Source organism: Artemia franciscana, chromosome 15 (assembly GCF_032884065.1).
Source record: "Artemia franciscana chromosome 15, ASM3288406v1, whole genome shotgun sequence".
In the NCBI taxonomy this organism is placed as follows: Eukaryota; Metazoa; Arthropoda; class Branchiopoda; order Anostraca; family Artemiidae; genus Artemia; species Artemia franciscana.
Window position 1 is genome coordinate 10,415,039 of NC_088877.1, and position 23,519 is coordinate 10,438,557.

The 23,519-nt window shown below is 34.5% G+C and overlaps 1 protein-coding gene across 1 annotated transcript in view; it reads right to left on the reverse strand.

Moving 5' to 3' along the window:
- The window catches only part of LOC136036637 (protein diaphanous-like), a 170,197-nt gene that overhangs the window by 95,364 nt on the left and 51,314 nt on the right, over positions 1-23,519 (reverse strand). Inside the window, exon 10 of the mRNA XM_065718937.1 lies at positions 19,866-20,179. Within this exon, the coding sequence (XP_065575009.1) occupies positions 19,866-20,179 (314 nt within the window). The remainder of the gene's footprint in view (positions 1-19,865; positions 20,180-23,519) is intronic.

The window sequence follows — 23,519 nt, forward strand, 5'->3', positions numbered from 1 at the left end:
CAAAAAAATAACAAACAAACTAAATAAAAAATCGTGTTTTCATAACAAACTTCCATTGAAAAGACATATTTTTATCGAGGGCTGGAACCTCTATCACGAGGCTCTCAGACATGGCAAATTTAACAAGACATTTTTCATCAAAAGAGCAATTTTACTGATCAGGTTTCCTTTCATAGAATCATACAAATACTTCTTCCATTATTAACTTATGGCAGGTAACTCCAAATCAAATGTATACAAATTATTTCTAATAAACACAAAGCGTATCAAACAGTTCGGGGTAACGAACTATAGTAAGGAGCGTCCCGGCAAAATAATAACCGCAACTCTAAAAAACAGAATTTTGATACCAATATATACATCAACAGAATGCATTTTAATGCTGATTTTAAATATATAAGTTTCATAAAGTTTACTCTTGCCCATCAAAAGTTACGAGCCTAAGAAAATTTGCCTTATTTTCGCAAAAGGAGGAAAAAGCCCCTTAAAGTCATAGAATCGTAATGAAAATTGCAACATCACATTCAGCGTGTCAGAGAATCTTACTGTAGAGGTTTCAAGCTCCTACCTGCAAAAATGCTGAATTTTGTATTTTTTGTCGGAAGAAAAATCCCGGATACGTGTTTATTTTTTTTTCCCAGGGGTGATCGTATCGCCCCATTGGTCCTAGAATATTATGAGAAGGCTCAATCTAACGGAAATTAAAATTCCTATTGCCCTTTTTAAGTGACCAAAAACTTTGGAGGGCAACTAGGCCCCCTCCCACGCTCATTTTTCCCAAAGTCACCGGATCAAAATTTTGAGATAGACATTTTGTTGAGAATAGTCGAAAACCAAATAAATGTCTTTGAGGCACACTTAATCCCCCACAGTCCCCGGGGGAAGGGCTGCAAGTTATGAAGTTTGTGCATTGTTTACATATAGTATTGGTTATTGACGAAGTATAATGACGTTTTCAGGGGGGTAATTTTTCCTGGTGGTGGAGAAGAGGGGTCTCGGGTTACGTGAAAAAGGATCTTTCCACGGAGGAAATTATCATGGAGGAAGAGAATTTCCATGAAGGGGGCGCTGGATTTTCCAGTATTATTTAAAACAACAATGAGAAAACAAATAAAAAAACAAGTTTTTTCAACTGAAAATAAGGAGCAACATAAGACCTTACAACAAACAGAAATCATTACGTACAAGAGGGGGTTCGTTCCCTCCATAATACCTCGCTCATTAAACTCAAGTATTTTTAGTAATTTCAAAAGAGCTATTTAAACGGCCTTTGTGGTTCAGGGATCATGCTTAAAGAATTGGAACAAAATTCGAACTTTAATGTGAAGAGGGAGGCATCGACGAGGGGGTGAGTCCCCCCTCCTTATACGTAATAAAAATACACAGATATAGAAGTTCGCTACGTAAGTTAATTTGTCAGTTAAATATATTTATTGCTAATAAAAAGGTTCATACATAGAGTTGAAAGTTCTAGTGGCCTTTTTAAGTAACCAAAAAATTGGAGGGCAAATAGGCCCCACTCACCCCCCACCTTCCTCAAAGTCTTCCGATCAAAACTTTAAGATTTCGTTATAATTATTCATGTACAATGATCTAATCTCAACACCTGCATTAATTCGAAAACATTCAGAAATTAAATAAAAAAAAAGTTTTTTTAACTGAAAGTAAGGAGTGACATTAAAACTTAAAACGAACAGAAATTATTCCGTACATGAAGGGACTGTCCCCTCATCAACGCCCGCTCTTTACGCAAAAGTTTGACTCTTTCTCACAACTCTACTTTTTGAAATATTAAAACTTTAGCGTAAAGAGCGGGGCGTTGAGGAGGGGACAGTCTTTTTCATATATGGAATAATTTCTGTTCGTTTTAAGTTTTAATGCCGTTCAGTACTTTCTGTAAAAAAAAAACTTGTTTTTTTATTATTTAATATTCTTTCGGAGCCATGTATTATCTTCAAAATCTCATTTTTTCGTATATTATCTTCAAAATCTCAAGATTCGTTTAGAAAAGTAGAAATTACATTTTCTTAAATATACCCAAAAACCATTTTTTTTTTATATTAAAAAATCTTGTGTGTCCATCTATCTATCTACTATATAATGTATTGTTTTTTCTTTCTTGTATCTCAGTAAGTAATTGCCTATGGTTCTTTGAGATTGTGATCTTTATATGTTCCCCCTAATTTACAGGCCAAGGAGCTTTTGGGGGGATTAACAGTGTATTGATTATTAATAGATTTTATCTTAAAAATCCAGTAATAAAATAAGATAAAGAGCAGGAAGTTCACCATTTATAGGGCCCTTAAATCCCATTTCATCGTCCAGAAAAGAGAAAGAGAAGAGAAAAGAGAAATACGTGACAAGTCAAGTTTGGATAAATGGAATAAGCGTATCAAACAGTTCGTGGTAACGAACTGTAGTAAGGAGCGACCCGGCTCAATAGTAGCCAAAACTCTAAAAAATGGAATTTTGATACCAATAGCTATATCAAAAGAATCGCATTTTAATGCTGATTTTAAATATATAAGTTTCATCAAATTTGGTCTTACCCTTCAAAATTTACGAGCCTGAGAAAATTTGCCTTATTTTGGAAAATAGGGGGAAACACCCCCTAAAAGTCATAGAATCTTAACGAAAATCACACCATCAGATTTAGTGTATCGGAGAACTCTATTGTAGAAGTTTCAAGCTCCTATCTTCAGAAATGTGGAATTTTGTATTTTTTGCCGGAAGGCAGATCACGGATGCGTGTTTATTTGCGTGTTTGTTTTTTCCCCAGGGGTGATCGTATCGACCCAGTGGTCCTAGAATCTTGCGAGAGGGCTCATTCTAATGGAAATGAAAAGTTCTAGTGCCCTTTTTAAGTGACCAAAAAATTAGAGGGCACCTTGGCCCTCTCCCACGCTAATTATTTTCCCAAAGTCAAAGGATCAAAATTCTGAGATAGCCATTTTATTCAGCGTAGTCGAAAAACCTTATAACTATGTCTTTGGGGACGACTTACTCCCCCACAGTCCCCGTGGGAGGGGCTACAAGTTACAAACTTTGACCAGTGCTTACATATAGTAATTCTTATTGGGAAGTGTACAGACGTTTTCAGGGGAATTTTTTTGGTTGGGGGAGGGGTTGACAAGAGGGTGATATGTTGGGGGAACTTTCCATCGAGGAATTTGTCAAGGAGGAAGAAAATTTCCATGAAGGGAGCGCAGGATTTTCTAGCATTATTAAAAAAAAAAACAATGAAAAAATAAATATGAAAAGTTTAACCTTATAACTATGTCTTTGGGGACAACCTCTACATCTTGGGGATCTTTAGTGTAAAGAGCAAGGTACTGAAGAGGGGGTGAACCCCTCATATATGTTCGTTACGTAAGCTAATTTATAATTTACGTTTATCTTTTACAAATAAAAACATTCGTAAAAAATTAAAAGTTCTAGTTGCCTTTTTAAGTAACCAAAAAATCGCAGGGCAACTAGGCTTCCTCCACCGTTCCTTTTTTTTCTCAAAATCATTCGATCAAAACTATGAGAAAGCCATTTAGCCAAAAAAAAAAAAAAAAACCCTGCAAATTTCGTGTTAATTATTCATCTGCGGAGAGCCAAAATCAAAACATGTATTGATTCAAAAACGTTCAGAAATTAAATAAAAAAACAAGTTTTTTTTAGCTGAAAGTAAGGAGCGATATTAAAACTTAAAACGCACAGAAATTACTTCGTATATGAAAGAGGCTGCTCCCTCATCAACGCCCCGCTCTTTACGCTAAAGTTTTTTATTGTATTAAAAATCAGAGTTGAGAGAAAGAGTCAAACTTTAGCGTAAAGAGCGGGGCGTTGATGAGGGAGCAGCCTCTTTCATATACGAAGTAATTTCTGTGCGTTTTAAGTTTTAATGTCGCTCCTTACTTTCAGCTAAAAGAACTTGTTTTTTTTTATTTAATCTCATGTAGAGGTACAATAATCGTTGTTAAAAAGAAAGACATAACAAATTAAAAAAAAAAATTATTTAAAAGATTATTATCTAAATATTATTAACGAAAAATATTGCCTATTAATGATGAAAGAAATTTTGATTCAAGAAATAAAAGTGAACATCATAAAAAAAATCACTAGTTAATTGCAAAGATTAACTAAAGTGAATTAGAAAGATCTTATTCCTAGCCTTGGTCTTCATTAATGTAGTAACTGGTGAATAATAGCAATAAGGAAGACAATTTTTTAAACCAAATTGCCTGGCATAACAAAAACAAAATTATAGAAATGAAGATCTAGAAAAAAGTAAAACAGTTCAAAATAGAGATGATACCTTTTTGTTGACAGTGAAATATAAAATTATTTAACTGGATATTTCGAACACATATACAGTGTCCATCATCAGCAGTAAAACTCTGAGTTTTACTGCTGATGATGAACACTGTATATGTGATCGAAATATCCAGTTAAATAATTTTATATTTCACTGTCAATAAAAAGGTATCATCCCTATTTTGAACTGTTTTACTTTCGTCATGGAAAGGCAGTGTGGTCTTCGAAGTTATCTAAGATCTAGAAAGGTGTTTTTTAAGGTCAACTAAAATATTATAAGATCTAATTTGTTTCCTTCAAACTTTCTCTTATAACGCTGAAAAAGGGAGACGGCTGTCCTCTCGAAATATGTTTTGTTCATCCAGTATTGTCGGTGGTCTTAAACCCTATCCACGATATTCTATTCTTAAATTTCATTTTTGGTACTAAAAATAATTTTTTAGTACAAGCAAAACATTATTTTTTTATTCATACTTTTATCGAAGCAACATTTAGTTACATATCCAGAATGCCTACAGGTTCGAAAGGAGAGGATGGCGTGGCCTCTTACATTCACTAATAAGGAGATTGATAAAGCAAAGGAAAGTGCGTCTTCTTCTTATCGTTTTATACATGGATTAGAAAGTTTTATTTAATGTTTTGACTAAAACTTTTTTTTTTAATTAATTTTTTTTAATTAACAGATTAAAAAAACTAAATCCAGTCTTCATAATTGTGCATAAACCTTCTAAGAAGTAAAATTCTTATTAATCGTATTGCACCAGTTAAAATGGGACTTATAATGTACAAAATACCACTACTACTACTACTACTAATAACTCACCGCAGCACCAAGCCGCCTGAGGCCAACACAGCTACGCACGCTCCTCCTCCAACCCAATCTATTCAAGGCCTCCCTTTTTACACCCTCCCAGGAAGGTCCCACTTCCTTTAATCTTTATTTATGACATCCTTCCACCCCAGACGAGGACGACCTGCTTCCCGTTTAGCACAAATTTTCCAAAAGCAGATGCTCTACTTCACACCCATAACTGCACACAAAACCATTCACTATGATTAATTGTAAAGCATATATTCCATTGTAGCAAAGGGGGATTCGAGGGGCTTGAATTATAATAAAAAAAAAAAAAAAAAAAAAAAAAAAAAAAAAAAAAAAAAAAAAAAAAAAAAAAAAAAAAAAAAAAAAAAATGTTGTGGAAGCCTTTTATGTTGATACGTGACTCCAAAGTCCAGTAACAGAATGCATAAAAGTCAAAACACGTACGATATTATTTCTCGTATAGCAGTCACACAAACGTTGAATTTATGATAATATTTTTTTATTGTCTTTCTCCCCATTTCGATTGCAATATAAAACTATATTGCATATGTTAATCGAAAGTAAAATGTTCCAGTTTATTCTTGCAAAGATGACAAAAACAGGCTAAATCACTTCTGCTTTAACAAAAAGAATTGTTTTTTTTTTTTTTACTGGCCACATAAAAGTATTTCAAATAAACAACAGAACTGAAATAAAAATAAAACTTTTCCCCTGAACTAGTTAGGTATCTTCTGTGAAATAAGTAAAAAAAAAGCCGATTAGCAAAATAAATTTGAATCTACAGAAAATCAGATTTCAACTGAAATCTTAAAAAAACTAAAAAAAAAAAAACGAAAACTCGACTTGCAATCTTGTTAAGATTTTGACACTGCAAGCTAAGCTAGCAGTAATAATTTTCACACCGCAAGCCCGCCTAGCAGGGACATTTCAGCCCTAAAGACACGGGATAATACGTTGAGACACTTTATAGTAAAAAATTTCCATTCAAAAAAAAAAAAAAATTAAGAGACCAAAATGAGGGTGATTTTTAGCGAGTGAAAAAAGCAACGAAAAGGCAGATGTTTTTGCAAAATTTCCGCCAAGGCCTTCTCGCTACTCAAAAAAAGGGGGGAGGGAATGTGTAAAGAAAACAAAACTGATCTTTTGAAGAAAACTATAAAAAAAAAAAAAACAGAGAAATGAATGTGTCAATGATTCAATAATCTATCAATAAACACATTCCATTGTCGGAAACCTTCCTTTTCCAGACACTCACGCTTGAAACGCCGTTTGAAGTGGAGAACTTCAGACTACTCGATCCCTTAGGTAGACCACAGGTAGGCGAGCCTTATTTACCTCTCATTCAAGGCAATCTATGTCAATTTTAAATTCTTGATCAACCTGCCGGAGAGTCTAGGCGGGCGTGCCTTTCTAAAAGCTAACAAACAAGTATTGGTCCAATAAGAGAGTCAGACTGAATCCCGCCGTTTACCCGTGCCATTTAACCAAACACTTGGAAAACTATACGTTCTATGACTATCTTAGTTCTATGACTGTCTACCTTAGTTCTTCTGCCCTAGGAATGGCGCATGGACGGATAATAGATAGTCTTATCTATTAACAAATGAACTACCATCGTTTTTATACAATCCTAATAAGGAGGTTAATGCCAGATTTGCCTCTAACTCAATCGGACTATCTTTCTTGGCTTTTTCTACACTTAGCCATGGTTTGATGCCCACAACTACTTGATTTTAATAAGGCATTATGCCAGATTTGGCTATCACTCAATCGGACTATCTGTCTTGGCTTTTTCTACACTTAGCCATGGTTTGATGCCCACAACTACTTGATTTTAATAAGGCCTTATGCCAGATTTGCCTATCACTCAATCGGACTATCTGTCTTGGCTTTTTCTACAATTAGCTTGGCTTGATGCCCACAACTACTTGATTTTAATAAGGCCTTATGCCAGATTTGCCTCTAACTCAATCGGACTATCTGTCTTGGCTTTTTCTACACTTAGCCATGGCTTGATACCCACAACCACTTGATTTTAATTCACCATCATTTTTGAACTAACAGTTATTACACTGTAACTTCAAAAAAATCACATAATTTTCAAATCACCTGGCTGAAATAGGTCCACCTATTATCCATTTACGATATATTACGTATATACGCTACAAGACCACATTGGCTAGACAACATAATGACAGACTGGACTGAAGCAAAACTGACGAACGGTTTTCAGCCGTTAAAGGCGCTTTTTAAATAAATAAATTTTCAGCGACCTCCGCTCCGTCGTCTTCAGTGCAAGGAAAAGCTATAGTCAACTGCACGTCACAACAAAACCCATAGTAAGAGGTAGACGATCTTAAAAAAAACCATCTTTGCACTTTTTAATAATAATAATAAAAAAACAAAAAAAAACTTCCTCGATTTACTATAAATAACTTATTATATCATAATAATAATAATTTATTATTCAATTTAATCGCAATTCATATAATAATGTATAATACAATAAATAATATCGCTGCAGCAACTTTCCTCATACAGCTTCAATCTTCGGAATCGATTTAAAAAATTTCCGAATAATATGAATAATCTACTATATCATAATGATAATATAGTCACTGATAAAGTAATTATAATTCATAATAGCAATAATGTACAATACAATCAATAGTATAGGCGCGGCACCTAAGCCATCTTCAATCTTCGGACTCAAGTTTAAAACGTTTCCTCAATTTTTTATACTAATTTATTACATGATAGTAATAATTTAAATATTATCGGCACGATAACTCTGTTCACACACCTTCAATCTTAGGACTCGAGTTAAAAGCTTTTCCTCAAATTATTATCAATAATTTATTGAACTTTTCGAAACAGAAGGCAATTAGACATTCCTGTACAAGTAACCAAATATTGCTATATTTCATTTCAAAATTCCTATAGTACTTATCTGGCAAAATCTCTCAAATGAAAAAAATAAGTTAAGCTTGAACTTTAAGAAACTAATACGAGAATTAAAAGTTAGAATGATATATTACCAAAACGTGCTCTGAATTGAATCAAGAAATGCTTTCTAATTAAGGAAAATTTTGTAATAAATCCAAAGAATGAAACAAATGTCACAACGAGATTAAAAGAAATCGAAAAGAATTACAGTTGAATAATAATGGCAGAGACGAATTTTTACTAAAAAATACAACACAAAAACGTTTAAGATTGATATGACTTTAGAATTAAATACGAGCTCAAAATTGGAAGAGAAAAAAAGGAGAAATGAGTTTAAATCATCCAGCAGAGGCGTGCTTGAGTATATAAATCGGAGGTTGGAACCAGTCAGCTTGACAAGCCTCTCTGAAGGGCCCGAACAAAAATTAAAAATCAAAAGTAATAAAAATTAAAAAATTAGAGCATTGTATCCAATGTATCGTATTCAACGTATTATATAATGTAAAGCATTCAACAATTGCTGTTGAAAGTGTCCATCAGAGGGCCATAAATCTTAGATACAGCTACAGACACGCAAGATTCATAGATTAAATTCATTTTTTTTTCAGTAGAAAACCCATTATTCAATACAAACACTGCATTAGATTTGCTTCTGAATATTTCTTTTTGATAGCAACAATCACGTGATGGCATGGAGGTAGGAATGGTAATACGGTAACTCTCAGCTATATGAATGATTAGCTCCTAGATAGATAGATAGATGGATATTTTTTATTTTCATCCAAAACATATAAAATAAACAAAGAATAACCATTAACGGCCACTCTTAAGACAAAAGAGTCCTGACTGTGGCCGCAATTCTAACCACCATGAATCTGCTAAATCATTTCTTCAAATGATTTTGAAGAAAGAAAAAAAATCCTTGGGGGGGGGGGGGTAAAAAAACAAAATAATTAATATTAAATACTAAATAAATAAATACCCTTTCCTCTTATCACACTTCTCTCCTTTTTAAAAAATGGAATTTAACCATTCTCTTGAATGATGCCAGACTTACTGCCACTCTGACCGATTCTGGAAGGACACCTATGTTCCTGAGAACAAATCCTGCTCTCGTTGTATTTCTTCTCTCGTGAGTCAAATCCTCCGAATTCCAGGTAAAATAAGGGTGATAAAACGAGTTAGTTTTAAAAAAATCATAAAAGTACTCAGGGCTTACCTTATTTACACTTTGAAAAACAAAAATCGCTAGCTGGTAATCACGTAGCTCGCCTGTGTTCAAAATATCATTCCTTCTAAAACACTCCGCACTATTCTGATAGTTTTGAAATTCTCCTATCAGACGCAGTGCTTTGTTTTGTATTATTTGAGTTCGCTTGTAATTCATCACGAAATTGCTTGCCCAAACAGAACAACCGTACGTGATGTAAGGGTGCACAATAGCACTGTATAACAATTTGACAACTGCTACCGGGAACACTTTTTTCAGTCTCCTCATCACTCCCAATCCTCTAGCTGCTTTTGCCGACACTATTTCACCATGCTTCTTCCAAGACAAATTACAATCAATATAAAATCCGAGATATTTACAAAAAACACCTGTGTTATGCTAACACCGTTATAAAGCACATTTTCAAGAAGTTCAGGTACACCAGTTCTACTAAACACCATAAAATTCGTTTTTCTTGGATTTACTGCATGGGAGCTTAGAGCTGTAAAAACATGAAGCCGACTAAGGACGTGGTTCGCTTTTTGCACAACTTCTTTTGAAGTCCGGGCAAACACTGTGATAGCTGTATCATCGGCGAAAGAGGTTAAAACTGAATCATTTAGGTAAAATCGAAGAGTATCCACATATACCAAGAAGAGTAATGGGCCAAGGACTGATCCTTGGGGAACACCACAATTTATAGGAATAGCTGCGCTAGATATATCACTCATCACCACCTTCATTGATCTTCCACACAGATAAGACCGAAACCAACTTAATGCTGTATCTTTAATTCCAAGGTTTCGCAGTCTTTTCAGTAGAACTTCAAAATCCACAGTGTCAAACGCCTTCTTCAAATCAATAAAAATAGTTAGAGGGATCAAATTATTTTCTAACGCACTATTTACACAATCTAAAAGGTGATGAACGGCATGCACTGTAGAATGACCTTTTCTAAAACCAAACTGCGAATCTGACAAAAACCCAAGCGAATTCATGTACTCGTATATTTTCTTATACACTACTTTTTCATAAATTTTTGAGAAGAGCGGTAGAATAGATATTGGTCTCCAGTTGGAAATATCTCTTTTATCGCCTCCTTTATGGAGGGGTATAACTTTTGCCCGCTTTAGTTCGTCAGGAAACACACCTTTTTGAACAGATAAATTGACTAGATATAATATCACAGGTAAGAGATACGCAACAACTGCTTTAAATGCTTTAATGTTTAGGCCCTCAACACCAGTTGCATTAGATTTGATCGATTTCACTGCTTGGGTAATGTCATCCATAGTACATTCAGTAAAGTAAAATGAGTGATGAAGACCGCGGTTATCGTCAAACTCCTCAGTATCTAGCTGTCCGCTTTGATCTTTTGCCTCTTGGTTTATTTGCGATCCTATTTTGGTAAAAAACTTATACAACTCTTCACTAACTTCTTGCCTCCCTCTCACAGTTCTTTCACCTATGGCTAACTGTTCAGTTGATGCTGAATCCTTATCGTTGCCGAGAACGCTTTTAATAGTCAGCCAGGTCCCTCTAATGTCTCCTTTCTGCGATTTTAATTTCTCTCCGAAATACTCCCTCATTGCAGCTCGTCGTGTAGAATTTACCCTATTTCTTGCCTTTCTGTACTCTTCCCAACTGCCATCACTCTTACAATTGAGATAATCTGAGAATAATTGGTCTCTCTTCTTCATCATTTCCAGTATCTCTTCCGTAATCCATGGCTTCCGCGGTTGGTTTTTCTTCTTAGTTGCAGTTTTTAATGGGCAACACTGATCATAGATGGGAGACAAAATACTCATAAATTTATCAAAAGCAGTCGAGGGGTAATATTAAAACTGTACCTACAAATACGGGGGGCAGAGGGTAAAGAAGAATAATTTTCTGTAAAAACGATTACCACCATCTATAAAAAGGATGAATATGAGGTAAGGTGCAAAAAGCCAACATTTAACGGGGAGGGGGGTCTAAAATTTCAAGAGTACACATTTTTAGGCCAACAACCTTTTAAATTAATCCAACTTCTTTATTTTTACAGACAAATGGTTCTTCTTTACCTTTTGGCTCCCGCGCTTTTAGGTACAATTTTAAGGTTACTGGTCTTTCTTTATTTGATGGAGCAGTTTTTTCTCTGAGTATTACTTTGGTGTCGTAAGAGCTAATCGTCCATATAGCTGGGAGCTACAAAATTACCATTCTTAACACCATACCATTACATAATTTTTAATATGAAAAATAAACTTTCCAAAGTAAAACTAATTCAGTGGTTGTATATAAAATGGCTTCTCTATTAAGGGCGTTCTATATATATATATATATATATATATATATATATATATATATATATATATATATATATATATATATATATATATATATATAGAAAAAAAAACGAGTTTTTTTAACTTCAAGTAAAGAGCAAAATTAAAACTTAAAACGAACAGAAATTATTCCGTATATGAAAGAGGTTGTCCCCTCCTCAGCACCTTGGTCTTTACGCTAAAGTTTGACTCTTTGTCACAACTCTAATCTTTAAAACAATAAAAAAAACTTTAGCGTAAAGAGCGAAGCGTTGAGGAGGGGACAACCCCTTTCATATACGGAATAATTTCTGTTCGTTTTAAGTTTTAATGTCGCCTCTTACCTCTTATTTTATTTAATTTCTGAACATTTTTGAATTAATGCAGGTTTTGATTTTGGCTCACCGCAGATGAATAATTAAAATGAAATTTGCATTTTTTTTTTCTCTAAATGGCTTTCTCATAGTTTTGATCGGACGATTTGATAAAAAAAAAGGGGTGGGGGAGGAGGCCTAGCTGCCCTCTAATTTTCGGTTACTTAAAAAAGCAACTAGATTTTTTTATTTTTTTTAAAGAACGTTTTTGTTAGTCATACACATACGTACCTTACGAATTAACTTTAAGTAACGAACTTCTATATTTGCGTATTTTTGTTACGTATATGAGGGGGTTCGCCCCCTCGTCAATACCTCGTTCTTAACACTAAAGCTTGAATTTTGTCCCAAATCTTTAAGAATGACCCCTGAATCACAAAGGCCGTAGAATAAATAGTTAAAATTACTAAAAATACTTTAGCGTAAAGAGCAAGGTATTGTGGGGGAGACCAACCCTCTTATACACGTAATATTTTATGTTCGTTTTAAGTTTCAATGCTGCTCATTAATTCCAGTTGAAAAAAAAAATTATTTACTTTCTCATTGTTTTTTTTAAATAATGCTAGAAAATCCTGCACCGCCTTCATGGACATTCTCTTCCCTCATGATAAATTCCTCCATGGAAACATCCTCCCACGTAACCGCTTCCCCCCCCCCCCGCCTAACCAACCCCATCCAACACGAAAAAGTCCACCTGAAAATGACTGTACACTTCATAATAACCATTACTATATGCAAACAAGGGTCAAAATTTGCAGCTTGGAGCCCCTCCCCCGGGGACTGTGGGGAAACAAGTCGTCCCCAAAGACATAGTTATTAGGTTTTCGACTAATCTGAAGTGAATGGCTATCTCAAAATTTTAATCCGATTACTTTGAGGGAAAATGTGCGTGGGAGGAGGCCAAAGTGCCCTCCAATTTTTTGGTCACTTAAAAAGGGCACAAGAACTTTTAATTTCCGTTATAATGAGCCTTCTCACGACATTCTAGGACCACTGGGTCGATACGATCACCTCTAGGGGAAAAAAGAAACAAACAAACAAATAAACACGCATCCGTGATCTGTCTTCAGGAAAAAAAAAATACAAATTCCACATTTTGTAGATAGGAGCTTGAAACTTCTACATTAGGGTCCTCTAATACGCTGAATCTGAAGGTGTGATTTTCGTTAAGATTCTATGACTTATATAAACACTGCAAGTTTCAATTTAATACCATAATCAGTAACTAAACCATAGCTGACACATTGTTTGACAACCTACATGCGAAAAGTGTGTTTTGATTTAGTTCAACATCATCTCAAGATTACCTGAAATTTTCACCTTAATACTCTTAGCTTAAGTAGGAGGCTACTGGTAGTATTAGCAGCAGTAATGGTACTAGCAGCATTAGTAGTGGTAGTAGTAATAATAGCAGTAGAATGAGTAGTAGTAGACTGCAAATATTACCTTTTGGTTAGTTCAACATCCCCCACGACAAGAACCGCAAGTTTCCACGTCATACTCAAAGCCGTTCCTAAGATATTGCTGATACGACCTTCTGACATCCTGCAAACACAAAGTGCCTTTTGATTCAGATGAAGTTCCCCGTCAATATTCCCTGAAGTTTTCACCTTCATACCCTTAGCCTTGGTGGTAATAGTAGTCAAAGAAGTAGTAATGGGAGTAGCAGTGGTATAGCGGTGGTATTAATAGCAGTAGCAGTAGTACTAGTAGTAGCAGTAGTATGTACAAATTGCCTTTTGGTCAGTTGAACATCCCTCTCTGCATGCCCTAGACGTTTCAACTTAGTACTCTTGGCCGATCCTAATATATTGCGAGTATGCACATAGTTTTTTTTTAATTTCGTTCAAATTCCCCCATCCAAATTTCCTGAAATGTTAACGTTAATATCCCTAGTCTTAGCAGTAGCCCCAATAAAAGTAGCAGTTGCGGTAATAGTAGTGGCAGTAGCAGCAACACTGGTAGAATGCACACATTACCTCTTTTTTGGTCAATTGGTCATCCCTCTGATCATTCCCAGAAAGTTCCAACTTAATACCCTAAGTCATTCCTAAGATATGCTCTTTTGACAAGCTACATGCACAGATTGTGTTTTGATTCAGTTTAACTTTCCCCTTGCAATTCCCTGAAATTTTCACTTTCATACCCTTAACCTTAGTAATAATTGAGGTCATAATATCAAACAGCTCGTTACGAACTGTAAGTAAGGAGCACCCGGCTCAATAGTAACTGAAATTCTAAAAAACGAAATTTCGATACCAATAGACGTATCAAAAGAATCGGCTTATTATGCTGATATTAAGTATATAAGTTTCATTAGGTTTAGTCTTATCGATTAAGGATACGAGCCTAAGAAAATTTGCCTGATTTTCAAAAAAAGGAGGAAACATCCCCTAAAAGTATTAGAATCTTAATGGAATCACACATCAGCTTCAGCGTATCAGAAAACCCTACTGTAGTCGTTTCAAGCTCCTATCTGCAAAAATTTGGAATTTTGTATTTTTCGCCAGAAGAAAGATCACGGATACGTGTTTATTTGTTGTTTTTATCCCAGGGGTGATCGCATCTATCCAGTGGTCCTAGAATATTGTTTGAGGGCTCAAACGAAAATTACAAGTCCTAGTGCCCTTTAAAAGAGACCAAAGAGATTGGAGGGCAACCTAGCCCCCTCCCCCATCCCTTAATCCCAAAGTTGTCCGATCAAAATTTTGAAATAACCATTTTGTTCATCATAGTTGAAAGACCCAATAACTATGCCTTTGGATATAACATGAACCTACAAAGCCCTCAGGGGAAACGTCTTTAAGTCATAAAATTTGCCCATTTTTTACACATAGTATTTGTTATTGCGAAGTATGTATACATTTTCGGGTGGGGGGGGGATTTTCGCTGGGTGTTTTTCCACGGGGGAATTTTCTATGGGGAGGGAAGTTTCCAGGGGATGAACTTGTTAGGGAAAATTATACACTGAGGAAATTCGCCAGAATTCCTATACAAAATTATTTGTAAATAACTTGCTTTCTCTTTTCCGTCTCAATTTTACCCATGGAGTTGTTAAGGGTATTTGTCCGTGGTAAATTTTCACCAGGATTGAACTGTCTAGAGGATATATCCGCCGGAGGGGGATTTCTCCGTGGATGTAAGGCCAGATTTCCTGGCATTATTTCAAAACGATCAGAAATTAAATTTAAAAAAAAAACAAGTTTTTTCATCTAAAAGTAAGCAGTAACATTAAAACTTAAGACGAACAGAAATTATTGCGTGTATGAAGGGGATTGCCCCCTCCTCAACTACTCGTTCTTTGCGCTAAAGTTTGAATTTTATCCCAATTCTTTAAGAAGGACTCTTGTAACACCAGGATGATTTAATGAGAACAATAAGAAGCTTTTTTAGAAGTACTAAAAAACTTTAGCCCTAGAACTTTCAATTTCCAACTCAATGAGCCCCTTCCAAAGTTTCCACGACGACTTCTCCCATACGAGGTGCCTCAGAAAAAAAAACAATAATAAATAATATATTATGACCACTTCACCCTTTACTAGTCAACGCTAGAATAAAACATATCTCTAAATAATAGAGATATTGAAAAATATTTTTGCAGTCCTTCTCCCAATTACAATATGTTTAGAGTCCTTTGGCCTTTAATAAGGACATTCGGATTTTTAATTTCCAATTGAATGAGCCACCTCCAACAGTTTTATAGCCACTCATTCCACAATCGATGGGACAAAATAATGCAAGGAAGGCACATGACTCTCTTTTTCGTTATGGCAAACAACCTGGTGTTTAAAATATATACTTTTTCTACTAAGGACAAATAACACCCAAGTCTTTTCGGGATTTCAGAGGGGTGGCAGCCCATGCTTACTTGCGGTAATTTGTGTTCGCTTTAAGTTTCATTATATATTTTAATTTCTGTTCATTTAAGGTTCCATTTATTCAGTGGCAGTAATTTCGTCAGAATCCTGGGGGAAGGGCAAAATTGGAGCCAAGTTTACAAAACCAAGCAAAATTGACAGTGAAAACAGACCTGTTTCTGTGGATGCTTGAATTATGCAGGCTTATCTTAGCTTCGACAAGATTTTTGAAGAAATTAAATTTCAGCTGCAAGAGGGGGGGCAGTTGCCTCCCTGACTGATAGAAAATTACACCCCTGCAATCATTAGTTTATAACAATATAAATTCGTTTTAAATAAAACTTGATTAATCATTTTCATTTCTGTTCATTATAAGTCATTTTTTTAGAAACCATTTTTTAGATTAACATTCCAAATTTCTTATGCCGTAACATTAGAACTTTATTGCAATCAATTTAAGTAATGCATTACCGCTAACGAGAAACAAGTGGTATGTCACCCAAGGAAATTTAGTATAGGACAATTCTTACGAACTGCTTTGAGCTAAACAAAGAGACAATTAATTTGGGGAAATGTTTAACACATGTCTCCTGCAGGGAATTCTTATTTCTTAAAGGGAGACTTTCGACCTCCAAGAACTTAATTCAAAAATTTCTAGACTTCAACACAGTTTTGTATAGTAATTTACAGGATAAGATACACTTGCAAGGAATATATAATCTCTAGTACGTCGGACATAAAAACTATCCAAGCTCATTAATTAACAAGCTCACATACAAGCTCAAAGAGAAACTCCAAGATGCAAAAGACTCGTACATCATAAAAAAGGGCTAAATTCAAGTTAGGGGTTTCTTGCTATCTTGGACAGTAGTTGAGTTTGACACAAATATTCCCCTGGAAAGATGTCGTCAAGCTACTGTCTCTACCAGTTAGCATTAAGAAGGTTGTATTACAACCCTGGAGTTTTCTTCTTATTTCTGTGTTTTTTTTATTCAATAAAGTCAGGTCAAGTATGCGTGACGTTCTGACAAAAATCATTATAACTTATTTTGAGTTTTCCAATCTCTTTTTTATCGGCTTTAATTTTTGTAAGTTTTATTCCTGATATTTCAGTAAAACTTTAAGTCAAGGGTTTTATTCCGTAATTTAGGAAATAAATTTATAGGTATCTATAACCTCACAAATCAGGACTAAACAAAGGTAAGGACTAAACAAAGACATTTGAGCAGAAGAAATATTTTACATGGTTTCATGTGTATAACACAATCAAACAGTTCATGATAACGAACTGTAGTAAGGAGCGACCCGGCTCAATAGTAATTAAAATTCTAAAAAATGGAATTTTGATACAAATAGCTACATCAAAAGAATCGCATTTTAATGCTGATTTTATATATATATATATATATATATATATATATATATATATATATATATATATATATATATATATATATATATATATATATATATATATATATATATATATATATATATATATATATATATATATACGTTTCATCAAGTTTAGTCTTACCCATCAAAAGTTACGCGCCTGCGAAAATCACACCATCAGATTCAGCGTATCAGAGAACCCTACTGTAGAAGTTTCTACAAAAGTGTGGAATTTTGTATTTTTTTTTGCCAGAAGGAAGATCACGGATGCGTATTTATTTGTTTGTTTGTTTTTGTTGTTTTTTTTTTGTTTTTTTCCAGGGGTGATCGTATCGACCCAGTTGTCCTAGAATGTTGCGAGAGGGCTCATTCTAACAGAAATGAAAAGTTATAGTGCCCTTTTTAAGTGACCAAAAAATTGGAGGGCATCTAGGCCCCCTCCCATGCTAATTATTTTCCCAAAGTCAACGAATCAAAATTCTGAGATAGCCATTTTATTCAGCGTAGTCGAAAAACCTTATAACTATATCTTTGGGGACGACTTACTCCCCCACAGTCCCCGTGGGAGGGGCAACAAGTTACAAACTTTGACCAGTGCCTACATATAGTAATGATTATTGGGAAGTGTACAGGCGTTTTCAGGAGGATTTTCTTGGTTGGGGGAGGGGTTAAGAAGAGGGAGATATGCTGGGGGAACTTTCCATTGAGAATTTGTCATGGGGGAGGAAAATTTCCATGAAGGGAGCGCAGGATTTACCAGCATAATTTAAAAAAAAAAAAAAATATGCAAAAGTTTTTTCAGCTGGCAGTAAGGAGCAGCATTAAAACTTAAAACAAACAGAAATTATTACCCATATGAGGGGCTCACCTCTTCCTGATAAACGCGCTCTTTACGCTAAAGTATTTTTAGTAATTTCAACTATTTATTCTACGGCTTTTGTGATTCAGGGGTCATTCTTCATGAATTGGGAAACAATTTAAGCTTTAGTGTAAAGAGCGAGGTACTGACGAGGGGGCGAACCCCTTCATATTTATGTAACAAAAACATGAGAATACAAAAGTTCTTTACGTAAGCTAATTTATAAGTTACGTAAATCTTTTACTAATAAAAAGACTCGTAAAAAATTAAAGTTCTAGTTGCCTTTTTAATTAACCAAAAAATCGGAGGGCAACTAGGCTTCCTCCCCCGCTCTTTTTTTTCTCAAAATCATTCGATCAAAATTATGAGAAAGCCATTTAGCAAAAAAAAATATGCAAATTTCGTTTTAATTATTCCTCTGCGGAGAGCCAAAATCAAAACATGCATTGATTCAAAAACGTTCAGAAATAAAAAAAAACAAGTTTTTTTTAACTGAAAGTAAGGAGCGACATTAAAACTTAAAACGAACAGAAATTACTTCGTATATGAAAGGGGCTGCTTCCTCATCAGCACCCCGCTCTGTACGCTAAAGTTTTTTACTGTTTAACTGTTTTAAAAAGAAGAATTGAGAGAAAGAGTCAAATTTTAGCGTAAAGAGCGGGACGCTGATGAGGAAGCAGTCCCTTTCATATACGAAGTAATTTCTATTCGTTTTAAGTTTTAATGTCGCTCCTTACTTTTAGTTAAAAAAAACTTGTTTTTTTTATATGAAAAAGACCATCAAGGGTCACTGCATTTGGAGGGGGGACTGGAGAATGGCACTTCAAAATACCGTCCCGGGGGACTGTTATGTCTCTGGATCTATCACTGAAAGTTTCATTTGCCTATTTTAGCTACTTTCCCAAATCAACAAAAGGCCTTAACCTAAAATTTCATCAATAAAATATTTGGGAAATATTATGCTTTTATTATAAAAAAAAAAGGAAAAAAAGAAGCAAGCCGTTTTTTTTCCTACCGTCAATTGTCTGTTACAGTTGTCGTTAAAACCTTCAACTACTATATTCAATGTTGTACTAATTAGCATTGTTCCAACTCAACCAAATTGGAACCATTGAGCCCAAGCCACTCCATCCCCATCCCCCAAAAGACATATTTTACCTATTTTTATTATCCAGAGAGTATTTTTCGTCCACATCTGAAAAATGTATTTCGGGTATTTGACTGTTATTAAGGAGTTGTAGAAGATGCCAGGGGTGGATCCAGGGGGTGGTTTTAGGGGCAGGTACCGTCTCCCCAGAAGGTCAAAGTTGCACTAATTACAGGGCGGAAGGGCGAAAACACAGATAAAAGACCGAAATTTTAATCAACGTTTCACTCCAAAGATTAATTCTTCATCTGCTCCCGGGAGAAGCCATGGCTCAATTTTGCTTGCAATCGTACAGTACTGCGTATTAAAAAAGCACACAACTTACCTACCTTTCTGCTAATATGTTTGCGGAGGGAAGAGGGGGGTAGGGTTGTTAAGTTTTACCAAGTGTTGTAAACAGAAGCACTACTGAAAGTGCAAGTTGTTCTTTTTCTTTATTATCATTAGGCAAGGGACTTGGGGCGAAAATCTGGATCTCAGGAGACAAGTGAGTCACTATCCTTAACTGTAATAGAGGGCTCTGACAATCAAAACGACAAACTCATATTCAATAGTGTCGTAACATAGACATAAGTGAGCCAAACACTCATTAAATTAAATACATAAGACTAGATAAAAATGAAAAAACAAAATAAATTAATAAAATTACCGTTTTCCAATTGGTCCGTTTGAGAGGGACATCAATACTCCATTTTCTCTTCGGCTTCATTCCAAAGGGAAGGATGTCAGGTCGAATAGCAGGAAAACCAGGCACTGGAGGTCTCGGTCCTCCTATACCAGGAGGAGGTGGAGGTCCTGGGAAGGCACCACCTGGTGGAGGTGGAGGACCCATTAGACCCCCAGGAGGTGGAGGTGGAGGTACAAACGGTGGTGGGGCACCTCCAGGCATAGGAGGAGGGGGAGGTCCACCCATTCCAGGTAAAGGAGGAGGAGGTGGTCCACCCATAACAGGTATTGCTCCACCTGAAATTAAATAACATGCGCTCTGCTAAAAAAAAATAAAAAAAAACGCATCTGCTTCAAGAAAGGTTAACTTGATTAGTTTAAGCAACTAAAGAGCTGAAGGTCAGAGCAAATTCTGCTAAGAATCCGATTGAAATAGTTTAAATTACAATACTTTTCGGCATTGAATACCGTCAACATAAAGGTTTTATTAAACAGTCGAAAATGCAATATGACGATCTCTAGATTAAGCCTAAGACTAAGCGCTCGTTTTGATTATGAAGGAGGTAGCATACCCCTCATATAAGTCATAGTTTCTATTATTTTTAAGTTTTAATGAAGCTCCTTACTTTTAATTGAAAAAAGAAACTGTTTTTATATTTAATTTGTGACCGTTTAGATTGTACTTATGTCACAAGATATAAATTTCTTTGAAATTCTTTTAGAAGTAAATAAAAACCAAAAAACAATAATTCTTATAGAAATAAAACATATGCTCTTCTTTTAACCCTGATGTTGTGCTAATTGTATCTCGAGTAGGTACAGGTTATTTCTGGGGATTCTTCCTATTTATTTATTTTAGTATATATATAATTATAATCAGCTGAGTTTTATTTCTGCACGCTACTCTAACTCTAGTTAATTCTCCAGACTCTGTTTAACCCGGTTACATAAGAATGATATTGATCAATTCCCAATTTATGTTTGTGTATTCATTTAAAAAAAAAATTACGTGTGGTAATTTTACGTGTGTGCTATAAGAGTTTAAATTTTTCTCGCGTTAAAGTTGATTGATAAATGTTATAAATTAGTAGAATTTAGATAAGATGCTAGCAATAATTTGGTTAGTTTGATTATTGAGTCTATGTAGGTTGTCCATTTTACTTCTATTTTTACGCATCTGAAATGATAATTTTACGCATCATTTTGATCATTATCAAAGTTGTAACCAAATGTCATTCCGAAGAGTCTATCTAAGCACCAAGTTATACCTATTTCTGTTGACGCCGATGGGAAAACAATTTTGTGACTGAAATCGAAGCCTATTGATTTAAATGGAATTAGTAAGATCCCGTGTTTTTTCTAGGTGATTGTTTTTATTTATTTATTTTTATCTCTTTCTTTTTGTAATTCATTACTCCATTTTTGTCTTACTATTTACAATGAGTTAAAAATAAATTATTATTAAACACCCTCCAATTTTTTGGATCAATTAAAAGGAGTACTAGGGTTTTAATTTTTGTTCAAATGAACCCTCTTCGATCTTTTTGGACCATTGGTCTGATGCGATCAACCCTGGGAAGAACAAAAAAATAAAAAAATAAATAAACACGCATCCGTGGTCTTTCTTGTAGCAAAAAAAAAAATTCCATATTTTTGCAGATGGAAGCTTGAAATCTATGCAGAATCAGATTCTAGTTTTCTGATACGCTGAATCTGATGTTGCGAATTTCAATAAGAAATTATTGAAAATTTCAATAAGAAATTTCAATAAGAAATCCTTGATTTTTCAGAAGTGTTTCCCCTTTTTCAGGAATCAGTTGAATTTTCTCAGGCTAATAACTTTTGATGGGTAACAATAAATCGTATTTATTTGAAATCAGCATAAGTCGACTTTTTAATGTATCTATTTATATCAAAATGTCATTTTATTTTCGATTACTATTTAGCCGAGCCACTTACTTACAGTTCGTCATCACGAACTCTAACCGTTTTCCAGCAGCGCACATTTCCACCTAGTGTTTTAATGGTCATCAATTGAAAAAACGATCAGAGAATCTTTTGACTATTTTTTGCAATTATAAACTCACCATGGATCTAAAATTCTCTATTAGCTCTCTTTTATTTATTTATTATAACCATTGAATGTTTATGAGCTGGTGTTGGTTATTATTCGTGGCATAAGGTAATAAAGTTTGTATGGGTATCAGTGAATTATATTTGCTTGTATTTTTTTTTTATATTTTCTCCTTATTCTATGATTTGACACAGGAAGTATAATATACATTTTTCGCTTCCAATTTGCTATTTAATAGACTTGAAAAATATTCCATGAGAGGGAGCGGGAATATTATACAATTTATATAAGTTTCAGATGAAAATTTGTATCTTTTTAACTTGTCTCCCAATAGTCATCGGTTCCAATTCTACCAGTCTTTTGATGTTTGTCTTATCAAAAGCCGTCGGGAAACGAACATTTTCCACAATACCTATCCTTCCCTCTCTGTCTCTTCTTGAATTATTATAATTTTTTACTTAATACTCATTAGTGTTTTACAAGTATTCGTATTCTTCCCCCTTTTCAGGACGTAAAGCCTTTATGGATTAGTGAATTATGTTGTGTTGATGATATTTGTAGTTTTTTACTTGAAAATATCTTTAATATTATTCTAAAATTTGAGAAACAAGTAGAATCTGTTTTTGTTACTTTCCATTGGTTATTTAGTAGGCAAGAAAAATCTGCCTATGAGTATTGGAAGTGGGGGAGTATTGGAACATATGTAAATTTCCGGAAGAAATTGTAAGTTTAAGAGAAATAAATTATCTTGCCGTTACCTATCTAAAGACCACTGAGTACAAAGAAAAAAAGTAACTTAAGTTTTCTGTAAAGATTCTTTTTATCATAAATTTTGATCAGATTAACCCGTCGGGTTGTTTTCCCGTCGCTAAAAATATAAAATTCTCTTGTTATGTCTTTAGCTAAGCTTTTGCTAAGAATGAATTTCATTGGTTGATTTAGGCCCGCCTTATGTTTTAATTTTGACCAATAAGGAAAATGGGGTGAAATTTTCAAAAGTTTGATCAGCACTTCCTAGCAGAATTTATTAGTCTTACGCAAGAGGAATTAAATAACTTAATTCAGATATTTTGGGAAAGGTTACTCAAAAATAAAACAGATATATTCTAGAAACTAAATCCTGAAAATCATTTTCGTGTTCATAAATATGTTACAAACCATCTTATTTACAACCCATAATTCACGATGCTTAGATCTTAGATTCATATTTGATGAATCTTTGTGTTTTATTTATGGATCTATAACAAGAGGGCCAAACTATAACATCTAGGGTCAAACTTCAGTCGTCTCCGAAGGGTTGGGAGGAGGTCGTAAAGGAAATTGGGACTTCTGAGGAGGGTGCAAAGAGAGAAGTCTTGAATAGATTCGGATGGAGGAGGGCCATGTGCAGCTGTGCAGCTGCATTGGCCTCAGGCAGCTTGGTGCTGCAGAAATAATTTTTAATAGTAATTAAAGTTGTAGGTTCATTTTTTTGCATATGATAAATAAAATAAAATAGAAATAAACAGTAAAAATTAAACATGTATCTGAACCTTTCCCAAAATCTAGTTATCAACGAAACAA